This window comes from Sturnira hondurensis, unplaced genomic scaffold (assembly GCF_014824575.4).
Source record: "Sturnira hondurensis isolate 20B ecotype Veracruz unplaced genomic scaffold, ASM1482457v3 Scaffold0004136, whole genome shotgun sequence".
Lineage (NCBI taxonomy): Eukaryota > Metazoa > Chordata > Mammalia > Chiroptera > Phyllostomidae > Sturnira > Sturnira hondurensis.
Window position 1 is genome coordinate 18408206 of NW_028076767.1, and position 16912 is coordinate 18425117.

At 50.3% G+C, this 16912-nt stretch overlaps 2 protein-coding genes across 4 annotated transcripts in view; one reads left to right on the top strand and one right to left on the bottom strand.

The window, feature by feature from the left end:
* Nucleotides 1–14993, top strand: part of TM9SF4 (transmembrane 9 superfamily member 4) — a 48853-nt gene extending 33860 nt beyond the window's left edge. For both annotated transcript variants that reach the window (XM_037043834.1, XM_037043835.1), the window contains exons 9-18: nt 217–287; nt 2269–2401; nt 3250–3331; nt 3427–3502; nt 5257–5340; nt 7278–7453; nt 7874–7937; nt 9369–9488; nt 10022–10111; nt 13422–14993. In XM_037043834.1, the coding sequence (XP_036899729.1) occupies nt 217–287; nt 2269–2401; nt 3250–3331; nt 3427–3502; nt 5257–5340; nt 7278–7453; nt 7874–7937; nt 9369–9488; nt 10022–10111; nt 13422–13571 (1046 nt within the window). In that variant the 3' untranslated portion in view covers nt 13572–14993. The remainder of the gene's footprint in view (nt 1–216; nt 288–2268; nt 2402–3249; nt 3332–3426; nt 3503–5256; nt 5341–7277; nt 7454–7873; nt 7938–9368; nt 9489–10021; nt 10112–13421) is intronic.
* A 185-nt stretch (nt 14994–15178) lies between these two features.
* The window catches only part of PLAGL2 (PLAG1 like zinc finger 2), a 33014-nt gene continuing 31280 nt past the window's right edge, over nt 15179–16912 (bottom strand). For both annotated transcript variants that reach the window (XR_005066106.1, XR_005066104.1), the window contains exon 5: nt 15179–15934. The gene's annotated coding sequence lies outside the window, so the exon portion shown is untranslated. The remainder of the gene's footprint in view (nt 15935–16912) is intronic.

The following is a 16912-nucleotide window of genomic DNA, read 5'->3' on the forward strand; positions in this document are numbered from 1 at the left end:
CATTTTGCCTGCCTGGGGGTAGCCCTTAGTGCACCCCTGCCGGAGTAGCTGGAGTAGAGCTATGCCCAGGAGTGGATCAGAGACTGCACAGCCAGTTCTCACTGGAGGGAGACACACATCAGTCATCTCTCAGTGAGACCCCAGTCCCCAGAGGGAGTGCAGCACAGAAGACTGGGTGGGCAGTGCCAGTGACTCTGCCACTCCTGTTCATTTCAGGCATCCTGAGCATGATTATCATTCGGACCCTCCGAAAGGACATCGCCAACTATAACAAAGAGGATGACATTGTAAGAGGTCTTGGCTGGGGAGGGATGGGCTTGGAGGAGGAGGGCAGTGGGGCTGTGGGGCTGTAGGCCTGCCAGACCAGAAGGGGTGTGTGTGTGTGTTATCATTTATAGAGTAAACCTTAAAAATGTTTAACAGGAAAAAAAATGTTTAATGACCCAGAAGGATGAAGATAAGCTTTCTACTTTTTAAGCATAAAACTATGAAAGAAATCACAGAAAAAAAGATTTGATGAATTTGACATTAAATATTTTAAAACTATGATAAAAGATTATACAGTTAAAAGAATTGGTATAAAATCTATTTTTCCATCTACAATCTGTACTATGGTAATGAACAAAGAATTTACAGAGCAGGAACTGTATACGGCTAGTAAACATGAAAAACCACTTTTACCTCAGAGATAACCCCCAAAATTGCAGATTCGAAAAGTTAAGAGAAGGCAGTTTTGGACCTTCAGGATAGCACAGATTTTTGTCTTCGTGTGGAGCTAGTTTTGGGCGAGTTGCCGAGTGATGAGCACCCTCTCTGCCACCCACGCAGGTGTAAAGTGGTAGTTTCCTGAACAGTAATAATTGGCAGTACCTATACTACAGCACATACTGTAATAGTCAGCTCGTTTTGACCTGGTAATGCTTTTAGAATTTTCCTAAGGAAAGCATCAGAAATGCAAAGACCTGGTCTAGATATATTTATTGCAGCTTTACTTATAATTTTAAGTATGCTGGATATTGTCTAATATTTTATAATGATGATTGATTATATTATGGTATGGTGCACAATGGAAAAGTGTACAAACATTAAAATAGTATTTCTAAGGAGTGTTTATTGGCATGAGGAAATGTTCACATCAAACATCAACTGGAAATAACAAGTGCATAGTAAATATCCCAATTTCGTTGTTTATGAGTTATATATACATGTACATGTATAGATACATAAAGGACTAAAGGAAATAAAACAGTGCTATCATTGTATATGAATCATTCAATTTTCTGTGTATCTTTGAACTCTTTCAGTATTTATGCATTTTATATCTTGTTCAGTTTTTCTAGATACTTCTAAAGATTTTATTTATTTATTTTTAGAGAGGAGAGAAGGCAGCAAGAGAGGGAAAGAAACATCGATTGGTTGCCTCTTGCTCACCCCCAACTGGGGACCTGGCCCACAACCCAGGCATGTGCCCTGACTGGGAATCAAACCGGCAACCCTTTGGTTCCCAGGCCAGCACTCAATCCACTGCAGTGGATCCAGCCAAGGCAGTATTCCTAGATTTTTAAAAAATTTCTAGAGTAAACATCTATTACTTTTTGATCATTTAAATATCATGCCATATACTGATTTTTAAAAACTTTTTTATTATACAATTATAGCACATATTGTTTTTATAATCACTAAAAATACAAATTGCTTCACCTTGGCCAGTGTGGCTAAGTTGCTTGGGCATCATCCCACAGACTGAAGGTCATGGTTTTGATTCCCAGTCCGGGCACATGCCGGGGTTGTGGGTTCAGTACCTAGTCGGGGAGCATACAAAAGGAACCAACTAATGTTTCTCTCTCACATCAATGTCTCCCTCTCTACCTTCGTCCCTTCCTCTCTTTCTAAACAAACAATGAAAACATGTCCTCAGGTCAGGAAAATAAATAAAATTGCTTCTGAATCTCACCACCCCAAAATTATCGTAGTTAGCATTTAGTATGTTGATGTTTACATTATTTTTCCATGCATTAGATTTTGGGGAGGAGATTTTCTCTTTATGTAGCTGTAAGTTTCATGTTTGTACCCCCCTTGTCCCATGTGACAGCTCTCTGGGAAGCACTTTATTGTCTTCATTGTGTCACTTAACACTTCTGTGTCAGAGCAGAGCTGACACCTGAGGGACCCTCCACCCTAGTTAGAGTGCGTCCTTGGGTGGTCCTCACGGGAGCTAACTTCTCCAGAGCCAAAGCAGCAGCCTCACTTTCTGGCCCTTTGCTGTAGGAAGACACCATGGAAGAGTCTGGGTGGAAGCTGGTGCATGGCGACGTCTTCAGGCCCCCCCAGTACCCCATGATCCTCAGCTCCCTGCTGGGGTCAGGCATTCAGCTCTTCTGTATGGTCCTCATCGTCATCTGTGAGTGGGCCTGGCGGGCTCAGCGTGGGAGGCTGTCACCGGGGCCCTCTGTCTGGGGAGGGCGGGCTTTTCTTCCCGGAGAAAGGGGTCATGTCCGCATCTCTGGCTGTCTGTCCCGGCAGAGTCGGTCCTCTCATCCTGGGCCCTGGCAGTCCAATCTAACGAGCTTCCCAGCTGTTGATAGCCCACTGTGTCCACTCTGTTGGTGAGGCCACTCGTCAGTGCTGTGAGGCTGGCTTCCTTTTGCCATCAGGCCTTAAGTGATTTACCAAGTCAGCACCAGGATGAGGGCTGGAATCAGATCTTTTTTTCTCAAAAACAGCCCTCCAAAAACTATAGCAGTTACAAACAGTTCTGAGGTCAGTCTGCAATAATTTCAGTTAACATCTGCCACCTCACATAGTTCCAATTTGTGTGTGCGTGTGTGATGAGATGTTAAGATCTAAGCTCGTAGCAACTAATTTGCCTAAGTTTGTATCTCAACTCCAAGCTTTGTGACCTTAACTTCTTTGAGTATCAGTTTTCCCATCGAAGAAATGGGGAAATTAACCTCCACCTCAGGGTCGATAAGGTGGATTCAGTGAGCTGGTGTTCGTAAAGCTCTCAGCTCAATGCCTGGTTGGTCGCAAGTGCCCTGTGGGCTGGAAGCTGCAGTTAAGATGCAGCCAGCCAAGGCCCAGCAGCTGCTGCGCCCTCTGAACCCCAGCTAAGACCCAGTCTTCTCCTGTAGAGAGGGCGAGTGTACTTATTTTGTCCCATCTGCCCAGGGTCATGTCAGCCAACTGGGATGGGGGACTGTGCCTGCAATGATCAGCCATCCCAACTTTCTCTCTCCCCTCCCTCCATAGTTGTGGCCATGCTCGGGATGCTGTCGCCCTCCAGCCGGGGAGCTCTCATGACCACAGCCTGCTTCCTCTTCATGTTCATGGGGTAGGTGTGTCTGGGCAGGCTCCGGGGGCTGGCGCACACCAGCTGCGCTACAGCTAACCAGGTCCCTTGGTGTGGGTCCCTGCCATTTCCCACAGGGTTTTCGGTGGATTTTCTGCTGGCCGTCTGTACCGTACTCTAAAAGGCCATCGGTGGAAGAAAGGAGCCTTCTGTGTAAGTGCCCTCAGCCTCCTCCCAGTGCTGGTGAGGTGCTGAGCAGCTTCTCCCTGGGCGCCTCGGGAGCAGTGTCGGCAGGCCCTGGGAGAGTTCTCGGTCCAGGGGCCGAGCAGCAGCATGATGGACAGGGAAGAGTGTGTCCTGAGGGGCGGGAATGCTGCTCTCTCTATCCCCCGTCAGGCCATAGAAATCAAAGGACGCCAGGAGCTGACCCTACCTCCCAGGGAGCCCTGAGCCCCTTCTCCCAGAGCAAGTGAGGCCTTCAGAGGACCAGGGAGTCCCTTGGCGCCAAACTCGGAGAAGCCTTCAGTCCCAGCGTTTTGAAATCATTTAGAAAGCCTGGGGGGCGGAGTTTAAGGTCACACCATCTCAGCTCTGGCTGCCACATCCCCCGCATGCAGTAAAATCCCCCGCATGCAGCCTAAGGGTTTCAAATTGATGAAAGTGGCCACAGGGAATTCTCAGGTTCCAGGCTCTCCTAGAACCCAGTCTTGGGTCTGTTCTTTCCTTGGTTGGTAACCTCAAACAGCCCTCTGAGCCTCAGTTTTCCCGTCTCTCCCATGGAGGATGGTTGCACCTGCCTCTGGGCATGGCTGTGCAGATGTAAAGAGACCGAGCAAAAAAGGTTCCTGGTACAGCATTAGCACTCAGGAGGCGGAGACCCTGAGGGGTTGACAACTCTACACACACAGACCCAGGAGCGTGCCAGGGCAGTGACCAGTCTCTGGGTGGGGAGGCTCTGGCACTGGCACGGGGGTTGAGCACCAGATTGCAGAGGTGCTCAGGCATCATGGTCAGTGCGCCACCCCCACCCCATCCCCCGGATGCTGAGGCAGCCACAGTGGCAAAGGAGGCTTGACTGTAGTTCCGGGACTTTGGTTCTATGTGCCAGGGCTCCAGCCCAAGAGATTCTAGCTGAATAGAATGCACCACAGGCATCAGGAGCAGGGGCTCTAGAGTCAGATTGCCTGGGTTTGAACCTGTTCCGTCCTTAACCGACTGGGGGGGTTTGTATTTAACATCGTTGGGCCTCCATGTCCTCTTGTCCTCAGTCCCCATCTAGGCCTATAGTGAGGACTAAGTGACATGGTACAAGTACAGCTCAGCACCTGCTGGCCCTAAGACTCGACTGAAGCTTAACCACCAGTCTAGGTGGTTTGGGTTGGGACCCAGACATAAATGATTTGTAGAAATTATACCCACTCGGTCCTGATCTGTGTGGCTCCGTTGGTTGGGCATCGTCCTGCAAAGCGAAAGGTTGCCGGGTTGATGCCCGGTCACGACACGTGCCTGGGTTGCAGGTTTGGTCCCTGGTTGGGGTGAATATGAGAGGCAGCCAATCAATGTTTCTGTCTCTCCCTTCCCCTCTCTATTAAAAAAAGTTGTATTAATTCACTCCTTGTTCAATAAATATTTATGGAGCAGCTGCTGCATTCTAAGTCTGGGAATACATCAGTGAACAGGGGGCACACTCTCCCCCTGTCTGGGGCAGGCAGACATTGGTTAGCTAACAATGATAGGTAATTACAGAGCAGAATGAGGGCAAGAAAGGGGCAGTTCATTGATCTGAGAGGGCAGAGAACAGGAGCCCTGCCTGGTGTGGGGATCAGGGATTGCTTTCTGGGGGGAATGACTCTTGAGTCCTGGAGGAGAAGGAGGGGTGGGTGGAGAACCCGTAGTGTGGGGGCCCCACTGAGACAGGTGGGAGCTCCCTAAATGAAGCTCCCCAACTTGGCCCTTCTTGCTTCCAGACAGCGACGCTGTACCCTGGTGTGGTTTTCGGCATTTGCTTCATACTGAATTGCTTCATCTGGGGAAAGCATTCATCAGGAGCGGTAAGTGCCCTCCCCGGTGAGGAAGGGCCTGCTGTGCGCAGCCCCACTCCCGCAGCTCACTTCCTGCTGTTCCCCTCTCTTCTCGGCCTTCAGAGTTCTCTTTCCAGCCCTAGGAGCTGAGGGCTAGCCGGGGTTTCCCCTGCCCTGCCTGTCTTTTGGCCCGAGCCCTGGCCTTCCTGTGGGCTTTTTCAGTTAGCTCGCTGAAGCTTACTTCTCTGTAGGGAGGTTTCCACAGCCAGGGGCCAACCGGGGGGTTTCCCCTTGTCCCAGCCAAGGAAAGCTGCCTGGTGTGAGTTTATTAGGTCAGTACCCCAAACGGGGCTGACCTCCACGAGTCCCTGTGCTTCAGCACCAGCCCCTGCGGGTTGTCCTGCCCTCAGAGGAAAATCCTGCCAGCCCATCCTTGTTAGCACTGCCCAGGACTCACTGAGTAGGGCTGCAAACTCAGGTGAGGGTCAGGAGAGAGGGGGTCTTGACCCATTAGTAAGGCCGTGGTAGAGGAGGGGCAGGTGTTTGGCCTTTCCAGCCACAGCAGGTAGAGCCGCCTCCCCTGGACCCACAGGTGCTCGCTGAAGGTGCGGCTGAGGCTCCAGTCCAGGCTGCCCGAGGCCCAGTTCTTCCCGGTAGTCCTGGAAGGTGCTTCGGGAAAACCGGCTGGTGCTCTTCCTCTCACTTCCTTTTTTGTACCTGTGTTCCTGCTCTCTTTCAACATTTCTCTCCCAGCTACCAACTGCTCATTACAAAACACTTGTAGAAATTTTGGAAAGTACAGAGCAGTTAAGAAAGAAGTCAGAAATAACCCATAATCCAACCACCCAGGGATAAATGCTATGCAGATCTTTACTCTGTGGTTTTTCAGTTGTTTCCTTTTTTTTTTTAAGATTTATTTAAAATCAAATAGAAAACTGTACTTGAAAAATAATTAAATAAAAAATTGGGGGGGAAAATAAAAAATAAAATTATGTAATTTAAAATTACAAAAGAATAGCAAACATTTATATGGTGCTTACTTTGGAATAAGTCCTATTTTAAATACTTGACATATATGAATTCATTTCTTTTTTGCATGTTTCTTATGAAAGCATAATACTTTAGAGAAAGAGTGAAAAAGAAAATGAGCCCTGGCTGGTGTGGCTCAGTGGATTGAGCACTGGGCTGCAAAGCAGAGGGTCGCTGGTTCGATTCCCAGTCAGGGCACATGCCTGGGTTGCAGGCCAGGTTCCCCAGTGTGGGGAGTGCAAGAGGCAACTGCACATTGACGTTTCTCTCCCTTTCTTCTCCTCTGTCTAAAAATAAGTAAATAAATAAAAAAAATTAAAAAAGAAATAAGTGCATTTAAAAAAGGAAATGAAAAATCAGTTCTAATCTTCTGTATCTCAGCTGGGAAAATACTGTCAACTTTCTGGCATAGGTCATTCTAGTCACTTACACATATAAATACTGGTGTTTTTATTGAAACGGAGTTCCAGACACACAGTTTATAACCTGCTTCATTACCTGGTGGTACACTATGGGGTTTTATTTTAACAAAATGGGCAGCACACTGTTACTGCAGGGGCCCTTTATTTCTTCACCTAACATACCAGACACATAATGTCCCTTCATTTTGGCCTCTCTCTCCTCTTGTGCTCTCAGTTCCCCCCTTCCCTGTCCTTTTCCCACTCCCTCCCTGGGTGACAGCCTCTGGGACACGGAAGTTCCACCTTCACAGCCTAGGGGGCCCACTGTGTGCATTCCACCTTTCCCCGAGGCTGCTGTCAGCTCCAGGAGTGCCGGCCAGGAACCCTGTGGGGGCGTGTCTGCAGGACCTTCCCCACCATGGTGGCCCTGCTGTGCCCCTCCTTCCCTGGGAGCCCAGAAGGTCCCCTGGCCCCCTGCACAGCCGCCAGCCTGGGCATCAGGGCCTCATGGTCCCTCCTGGTGCTGTGCCCCCGCAGGTGCCCTTTCCCACCATGGTGGCGCTGCTGTGCATGTGGTTCGGGATCTCCCTGCCCCTCGTCTACCTGGGCTACTACTTTGGCTTCCGCAAGCAGCCGTATGACAACCCCGTGCGCACCAACCAGATTCCCCGGCAGATCCCTGAACAGCGGTGGTACATGAACCGATTTGTGGGGTGAGTCTCCAGCGGGGCCCTTCTGGAGTGGGTGAGGCCCACACTGCTCTGAGCCGTCTCCTTAGGAAGACATGGGAGAAGGTCGCCCGCCCCGCCGCCTGAGGACGCTGTGGCTGGTGTTCTGCAGCGCAGCTGGCTCCAACAGACTTCATGATAAAGGGGTCTGAGTTATTGCCAGATTTGGTGGTGGCCCAGCAACCAGGACAGGGGAGTCACCTCACCCATCTATGCCTCAGTTTCCCCATCTATAAAATGGAGAGAACGATGCTTACCTCTCAAGAGGCTGTCATGGTACAAAAGCATTCTGGAAGCATTAGAAGCACCACACCACGCACGCCTTCTCAGTCAGGCTGGCCGGGGAGGGAGCCTTGGGCGTCCTGTGGCCGAGCCTCTCACCGTCACCCCCCTGTCCTGCCGCAGCGTTCTCATGGCTGGGATCCTGCCCTTCGGAGCCATGTTCATCGAGCTCTTCTTCATCTTCAGCGTGAGTAGTGCTCTCTGCTCCCCGCCCTCCCCCCCTCCAGCCTTCATTCTTGTGGGCCCGCTCCCTGCCCCTTCACTTAGGGGCTCTGCCTCTTACTGCCTGTGAGATTTCAGTGGGCTGTTTAACTTCTTGAAGCCCCCATTTCCCCTCTGACATGGGGTCATAGTCCTGCCTCTCGGAACGGCTTGGACGGGCGGATGAGATAGGGTGTATGTGCAGGGCCTGGCATGGGAGGGCTCAGTGCAGAGAAGCTGCCTCAGTAATACTGCACTCGGTCACCACTGCTGTCAGTGTTGTTGCATCTGCTTTGATTTCCAAGTTCGTCCACATCTTTACTTGAGTTACTCAAAACTCCCAGGAAAGTGGTGCGGAATGAGGCCTACTTGTCAGGACCATTGTGAGGTTGGAATGTGATAATGTCTATAAAGGCATAGTACCTGGTGAAATTCAGAAAATGCTTGTTAAGTTGTAGTTGTGGCCCTGGCTGCTATGGCTCAGTTGGTCGGAGCATCATCTGTAGCCAAAGGATTGTGGGTTCCATTCCCAGTCAGGGCACATACCTAAGTTGCAGGCTCAGTCTCTGGTCCAGGCATGTATGATCCCTGGTCCAGGTATGTACAGGAGGCAACCGATTGATGCTTCTCTTGCATCGATATTTCTTTCCCTTCCTTCTCTCACTCCGTCTCTAAAAGCAAGGAAAAAGTGTCCTCCACTGAGCTTAAAAAAAACAAATCACGGCTCTGTTGGGATAGTGACTGTTCCGGTGCCAGACCTGCAGAGGTGAAAATTGGCAGAAGGGTTCCTCCCAGCCATTGGAGTCTCTCTGACCTAACTCAGTGCCCAGCACAGAGAGTGCCTGGCACCAGGTCAGTGCTGGACAAGTATTCACTGCTCTGGAGTGGCCCAGCCCCTCCTTGCTGAGATCCCCTCGCCCACCCAACCCTGCCGAGGAAAAGGGTCAAAGGATGGATTGGCTGCCCCCCAGGAAAGCCACCTCAACTCTCTTTGTGTGACCCTGGGCTGGTCACCAGCCAAATTGAGCCTTGACTTGTTCAGCTATAAAAGTCCACACTTTCAGAGATTCACATGTGGAGATATCCATGAAGTATGTGGCTTGCTTGGCATGTGGTAAGCTGCCCCTGGGTGGTGGTGGCTGCTATGTCATTTGGATGGGGGTGGGGTTTGTCACTTTCTACAAGCTGCTGTGTTGAGTCTGGGGCCCACCCATCACAGGGTCAGCCATGCCCCAGCCACTTTCTAAGCCTGGCTCACCCTCTGCTCCAGGGAGGAGGGACCAGTCAGAGCCACATGCCAGGCCCACAGGCCCCAGTGGCATCATGATGGTGTCCTGAGGCCAGGCAGGGTATGCCAGGAGACAGGGCCACTGGGTAGAGGCAGGTTAGCTGAAGGCCAGCTGTGATGTGTCCACAGGCAATCTGGGAGAATCAGTTCTATTACCTCTTTGGCTTCCTGTTCCTCGTCTTCATCATCCTGGTGGTGTCCTGCTCGCAGATCAGCATCGTCATGGTGTACTTTCAGCTGTGTGCAGAGGTAAGGGGGATGGGGCCAGGAGTTGGGGGTGGGGGCCTGGGTCCAACACTGATGGGTCAGTGAAGCTGTCTGAGTTGCCGTGTGGTCTCCTTCTGGCCATGAGGTCTTGAGGTCACTTCCTCTGTCTGAGCCTCCATTTATTCAGTCATTAGGAGCTTTGGTTGACAGTTGCTTAACGCCTGTGCTGTCCCCACGTGGTGAGGACAGCAGTGGGACCCGGCTGGGAGGGCTGCAGCCGCGGTGGAACTGGCCTGACTCACGTACAGAACTTGGAATGGCGCCTGGCACGTGGGGGAGCGTTTGCTTACGTGTTAGTTGTTACTGCTGTTCTTTTGTTGTCAATTTTTTTAACTGAGGTATATTTTATAAACAGTAAAGGTGACCCTTCTAGTGTGTTTTCTAAAATACATACAGTTGTAAAACCACCGGTTACAGTCCAGATATAAAACATTCCCATCACCCCAGCGTCTTTAGCCCCTAGGGCATCTTCAAAACTTGGGGAGGAGGTTCTGACCCTTTTGTTTCCTCCTCAGGATTACCGCTGGTGGTGGAGGAATTTCCTGGTCTCCGGGGGATCTGCATTCTATGTCCTGGTCTATGCCATCTTCTATTTTGTTAACAAGGTACCGCCCTTATTTTGTTCACAAGCCTTCTTGGCCCTTCCAGGGAAGGGTGGGGGAGAGGAAACTCGAGTACCTGGATCTTTCTTTCTCATCATTGTGGGGACCAGTGACAGTAGAGCTGTCTCTGTTCTGGAACATGCGTCTTTTTAGGGAAAGAGAATCTGTGTTCTGTGTATTTGGGAGCCAGGAGCCTTCAGAATATATACCCATAAGAATGTTGCATGCAAAACCTGTGAGATATAGCCAAAGGAATACTTAAAGGAAAAAAAATACCTTAGACTGCTTTTAATAGAAAATAAGAGACACTGATAATACCTCAAGAAACTAGGAAAAAAGAACATGAGAGGGTAAAGAAGGTAAATAAGAAGAGTTAACAAAGATGATGAAACAGCCGAACTTGGGACCTCAGGCACCCTGTCTCGGATGCCCCTTCCCTTGTGCATTCCAGCTCCGTTCAGGCCCCCGCAGTAAGGACAGGGCAGGCCAGGGCTTCACCAGCCTCTCGGGTCGTCCATACTGTGTGACCACATAGGTAACGTGGGCGCATGAAAGGGAGCTTAGCTAACCCAACTCGGACACATTCCCAGAGCTTTCTGTCTCCCAAGTGGCCCCGAGTGCAAGTACAAACAGCCCACAACAGCTTTGGTAGAATGAGCATGGCACCAACAAAGTGGGCCACTGAGAGGAGGCTGGGCGCTCCGGCGGGCCCTCCGCTCTGAGGCTAACACAGCAGACTTGGTCTCGCCAGCTGCGCTCTGGGTCCTCAGAACTCAAAAGCAGACGGTCCTCCACTTGCAACCAGGGTGTGTTCCCAAACAAGGGTCATAGGTCAGTTGGTTGAAGCTGGGAATGTTCTTCCCCAAACAGATCAGGTTGGAAAGGGCTCTAGGAATCACTTAGTGCGGTGCTGCACCCCTGCTTCCAGTGTGCTGACTGTGCCCCCTTTTCCAGTGATTCCAACAAGTAATCACTAGCTCAGGGGTCAGTAAACTGTAACCCAGGGGCCCATTTTTATAAAATTTTTTTGGAACCAGCCATGCTCTTTCATTTATGTAACGGCTGGTTTCACACCACTATGGCGGAGTTGAGTAGCTCAGCAGAAATGATATGGCCTGCAAAACCTAAACTATTTATAATCTGGCCCTTTAAGAAAAAGTTTGCGGACCCCTGCCCTAGCAAATCCAGTGACAGAAGAAATGCCCCACCCTCGACACTCCCGTTTTCTTTTTGGGCAGCTCCTGTCATTATTGGAGTTTTTCTTGATGTGCACTGCCACCTGCCTCCTTGTAACTTCTGTCTTCAGACCATAGAATTCCTGGAATCTTCCAGAACAAATCTACCATATTTTGCTGTGTATAATGCCTGCCCGTGTTTTTGGCCCAAACTTTCAGGAAAATAATCTTTCATTTTAACTTTTAGTTCACTCACTCACTTATTTGTTTATTTATAGTTGGGTGCTTGTTTTTGTATTATAAAGGAATTTTGTCATTTATTTTTAAACAGATTATGGCACAAAAAGTTTTATGTAACAAATAATCACAAAGCACAACCACAGATACAAGGTATCAGATACAAGGTATTTCAGGTACTAAAGTATAATGCACATCCTTATTTTTCCCTCAAAAATTTGGGCAAAACATTATACACGGTGAAATACGGGTAATTTCCCACCTTTATAGCTCATGAATCAGAACTGTTTTGAGTAGAAAGTGACCAAAAGCCAATTCCATTTGGCTTGAGTGAAAAGGGAATATATTGGCTGGTATAACTGCAAAGCTTAAGAAGGGCGGGGTGCTGTGTCCACGCCCCAGTTCTGTGTGCGTTTTCTCGGCTTCAGTTAGCAGGCAGGATCTTTCCACAAAGTGGAAAGTTGGCCCCCGGCAGCCCGGGAATGAAAGGAACATCTGTCTGGTACCATCATATATCAGTCCCAGGGAAGACTGTATTGGCCCGGGCTCTGTGCCATCCCTCACTGTTTCTCGGGTCCAGTAGGATGGGGCACTCTGGCTGACTAGCTCAAGTTTTGTCCTAGGACCGGCAGCCCCACAAAGTGGCGAGTGGGTGCTCCCGAACACTGGGCGGGAGGGAGATGGGAGACGGTGCAGGCAAACAAGTCCTAACAGCCCCTGCCCGGTCCCTGGGATTCACATTCCTCTGCCCAGTCCTCTGTTCTAAAAACCTCCTCCATCCCCATTGCCTTCCTTGGCCTGTCTGGATTCAAGGGGCCTTTCCACCACTGCCTTTCTGCCTCATCCCGTTCTGGTTTTACCACTGGATACACAACTGCCCTGTCCCCTACACCCACCGCCGTCACCCACACTTTATTTCCAGCCGCCAGAAAGCTTACAAAAGGAGAGATGGGGGGTTGACCCTAAAACATGGGCTTCACCCAAGTCTGAGACTGTTTGACCTCGGGGAGAAAGTCTCAAAACAGTGATGTTTGTTGTTTCCTTCTGGGCTCTTGGCACTTTGTGACCATGTGTCCGCCCACGCGCCCTGGAACGGGCCCCACTCAGGCCCGTGTGTGCTGGGCAGGTCTCGATACCAAGGTTCCACCACAGCACAGATGTTGGGCCTCCCCGCCCAGGCGTCTGCACTCTACAGAGTGCCCTAAGGTGGGATCCCAGTGAAATGTTAACAAAAAGTGACAGAAGCGATTAAGGAAGAGAGAACTGTAGGCTGGCGCAGGCGTATGGTGACTCTCTGGTCCTTAAGCCTGGCATCTTAAACACCTCTCTCGTCCTGCATTCCCTGTCTGCCGCTCCAGCCTTCCAGGAGTGTCACTGCACTGTACTGGGGACCGTGGAGGGTGAAGAGATGGCACAGCTGTGGTTGTTCCCACCTGCTGCACTCTGGCCCTCACCTCTGAGGCTATACCTGTCTTGCAGTGAGCTCATGGGCCCTTCCCTGGAAAGACTCCTTCCCCCTCTTACTCTAGCCAGAAATGGCCCAGATCGGATGAATTGAGCCTTTGACTCCCAGCCCTCTGATCCCCAGATTCAAATCCCAGCTCTTTCTACTTCCAGCTGTATGACCATGGGTGTTTAACCTCCATGTGCCCTTGTGTAACACGGACTGATAACCTACCATGGTGGTTGTGAGAAGCCAAGGCAATGTGTGGGCCCCGGTACTGAGAAAGTTTCGCTGTGGCTGCGGGCCCCACCACCCCTCATTGCCCACCTGGAGCAAGCCCCTCTTCTACCAGGCTTCAGCCTCACCATGAGATTGATACGGAGGGGGGGGGCAGTTGGCCATGGCAGGCTGGCACTAAGCGTCCACCCTTCTTTTCTCTCTCCCACTCGTGCCTCAGCTGGACATCGTTGAGTTCATTCCCTCCCTCCTCTACTTTGGCTACACTGCCCTCATGGTCCTGTCCTTCTGGCTCCTCACGGGCACCATTGGCTTCTATGCAGCCTACATGTTCGTCCGCAAGATCTACGCAGCAGTGAAGATAGACTGATGAGGGCAGGCCACGGCCAGGCCCGCTCCGTCCACGGACAGGAGGCCACCCTGCGTGGGGAGCTGCAGGCATGCAAAATAAAGTAACGCCTGCTCGTTTGGAATGTAACTCCTGGCACAGCATTCCTGGATCCCGGGGCTGGCTGCGTGGGGGCGGGAGGGCCTGTAGATATGTCTTGCATTTTTCCTCATCATCTTATTCCAGTTCTGTGGGGGATAAGGTTTTTTGTGGGCGGTGTTTTCTTCAGTGCTAAGAAAGTTCCCTCCAGCAGGAACTCTCGGACCTGTTCAGGTTTATTTGGGGTTAGGGATTTTTTCCTTAGTTCTTTTTTTTAACAATGGATCCAGCATGGATAAATGCACCGAGACACTGGGTTTTGGTCACTGTCTTCACCTCAGTTTCTCAGGGCTGTTGGCCATCCCACAACCAACTGGAAGAGGAGTGCTGGGCCTGCGGGGGCACCAGTGAGGTCCCCGAGCTTCTCACCGCCCATCCGCACCACTGATGCCGCCGCTACAAGCACAGCTCTAGCCGGACACACGTCCTCAGTGCCATCCTGCCTCCACCAGCCACTCTCCTCCCTCTCCTCGCCTCCCCAGCCTCTTCCCAGGGCTGCCCCCGGCAGGGCTGCCAGCCAGGCCTCTGGGTCATCTTATCACCAGGAGCAAGCCCAGTCTTGGTGGCTACACGGAGATCCCCGGAAGTACTGGGGAGCAGCAGGAATTTGCTGGACCAGAGAAGAGACTTGAACTGTTTTTGTGCCAAGAAACCCTGGATCTAGGGCCAGGTATTTCCAGAGCCAAGCCAAGTACCCATGTGTCTGTCCAGGCTGAGGGTCTTCACCCCTCAGGGTTGCTCTGGCAGCCCCTTCCTGGGGGGCTGCTGTTCTTTGCAAGGTGTGCTGGTGGCAGGGCCTCTCCTCCCCCACTTCCAGGGCAGAACAAGGCCTGGACCTCAGACCTCTTCTTATAGGTGGCTGGGAAGAGGCCTTGGCTGCCTGACATCCCCCAGCCTCAGTGCCCATGCACAGCTCTTTTAGCCAAACCCATCACCCCCACCCCCATCTGAGTCCTTGCCTCCTTTGGGGGACACCCAGAAAACTGCTGGTGAGAATAGAGATGGAAGGTAAGTTCTGTCATTTCTTCCCCGGTTCCTGGGAATAGGCGAGGAGCCCGGTTTCCCCAAGTTAAAGGACGCCAACATGGCAGGTCTGGCTCCTTTGTCAACACTCTTGGGGCTAAACCCCCCACCCACTCTGTTCATGTCACACTTGCTCTTAAATTGTAAGAGACCAAACCCATCCAGGGATTAGGGACTAAGTAACAGTCACTCACCCTTGCTCCCTCCCCTTTGGGACCCCCACTGCAAGACAAAGGTCAGGATGCTGGTTAAGCTAGGAACACACTCTTCCCCCCCACCCACCCAGATCCCTCCAGCAGTCCCTTCCAGCCCCACCAGTGAACTTCTCAACCTTGACTCACAGTGACGCCCCTGTGCCCCGTGGCAGCCACGAAGAATCAGGTTGCAGAAAAGGGAGCCCAAGCAGTAGAGAATGATAATGAAATCTTGTTTCTTCAAATCTTGGATTTCTTTTTTCCCTAAGAGAGTCTCTTTTGGGGGGGAATAAGGAATTGGACTTCTAGTAAAGGATTTACGCATCATTGGTTTTTCTTACTTTTTAAATCATCGTCATTATTTTTAATTAAAAAACGCCTGTAAGCCTTTTTTGGTCCAAATGTAAATAAATATGCCATTGTCCTGTTGTCATGTTTCTTGGGTCTTTTGCAAGGGTTGGGGGTCTGAGGTGAGGCTGCTTCTGCAAACAGGCGGAGCTGAGTGGTTTCTCTCAAAGGCATCTCATGTCAGGCTTCCTGGTGTCAAAGCCACTGCTGTTGCCCTGCCTGGTGCAAGTTCACAGCCACTCCCATCTGCTCAGCCCCTGCGTTCTGAATCACAAGCCTCTGTCCCTCTGACCCCACAAGTAGGAAATCGTATTTAACTGGGAGCTTCGGTAGCAGTGAGACCTGGTTTTAGATGCCCACCATCTCCAATGTTTTACTACCAGTTCACTCCACTTCTCTGTCATGCAAGACTCCTTTAACTGCAAGCAGTAGAAACAGGTCAAATTGGCTTAAGCCTGAAGAGGACCTGATTGGCTCCTTAGGTCACCAGAAGAAGAGGAACAGTTTGGCTTCACGCCTGCGTAGATCCAGGGGCTCAGAGGATAGCCTTCAGGTTCTCCCTTCTTCCCCTCTGCTGCTCTCTGGCCCGTCCGTCCCGTGGTCTGGAGTCTTCCTGTGCGAGAGGTAGCAGGGATCCGGCACACGTTGCTTTAGACTTAAACGTTAGCTGGTTTGGAAATCCTGGGAAAAAAGACATCTTCCTGACTTGAGTATATTTAAAATATAGATAAATCCCAGGAAAGGTCTCTGGGGCCCCAGCCTGGATTACTGTTGGCACATCTTGGACCAGTCACTAAATTCAGGGGAATAGAATACTATTATGGGCTTCATACTCCAAGATATTGGCTATGGTGAATCTGAGTCCCCCCAGAATCCCTTGGAATGGGTGGTGACGGACAACTTCCCATAGTGAGGGGGTGTAAGGCAACAAAACAACAGCTGTCTATCACACTCCATCACGTCCAACTCCAGTGCCTTGGTTAAATTGCTCTATTCCAGTTTCTTAAGGTAGAAGCTAAGGTCGTGTGTGTGAGGCCTTTTTCCCCTAATATAGGTACTCCGTGCTATAAATTGCTTCCTAAGTATTGCTGTAGCGACATGCCAGACATGCTGGTATGTTGTGTTTCACTGACATTCAGTTCAAGATACTTCCTAATACCTGATTTTTTAAAAAATTCATGTGTTATTTACTTTCTAAGTATTGGCGGATTTTATTTTCATGGATCTTTCTGTTACTGATTCATAATAGAATTTGGGCCAAGACTTTGTATTGTACAGTATGTCTTAAACCTTTTGAACTTATGGAGACTTTTTTTTGTGGCCCAGAATATGGTCTGTCTGGGTAAGTGGTCGGTGTACACATGGAGAGAATGGAGATCCTGCTGCGTGGAGTGGAGAATTCTGTAAGTGTCAGGCCAGGTTGGTCAGTAGTGCTGTTCGAGTCTGGTACACCTTTGCTCATTTTTGTGCATGCTTGTTATGCAAGTGCTTGAAGGTAGGGTGTTGAAATCTTTGACCGTAATGGTAGATTTGTGTGTTTCTCATTGCAGTTTTGTTTTTGCTTGATGTCCTTTGGAACTCTGTTAGGTACATACTATTTTTTGGATCAGTTTATCCCTAGTAATAGTCTGTGCTCTGAAACCCACTTTGGTGTTAGTG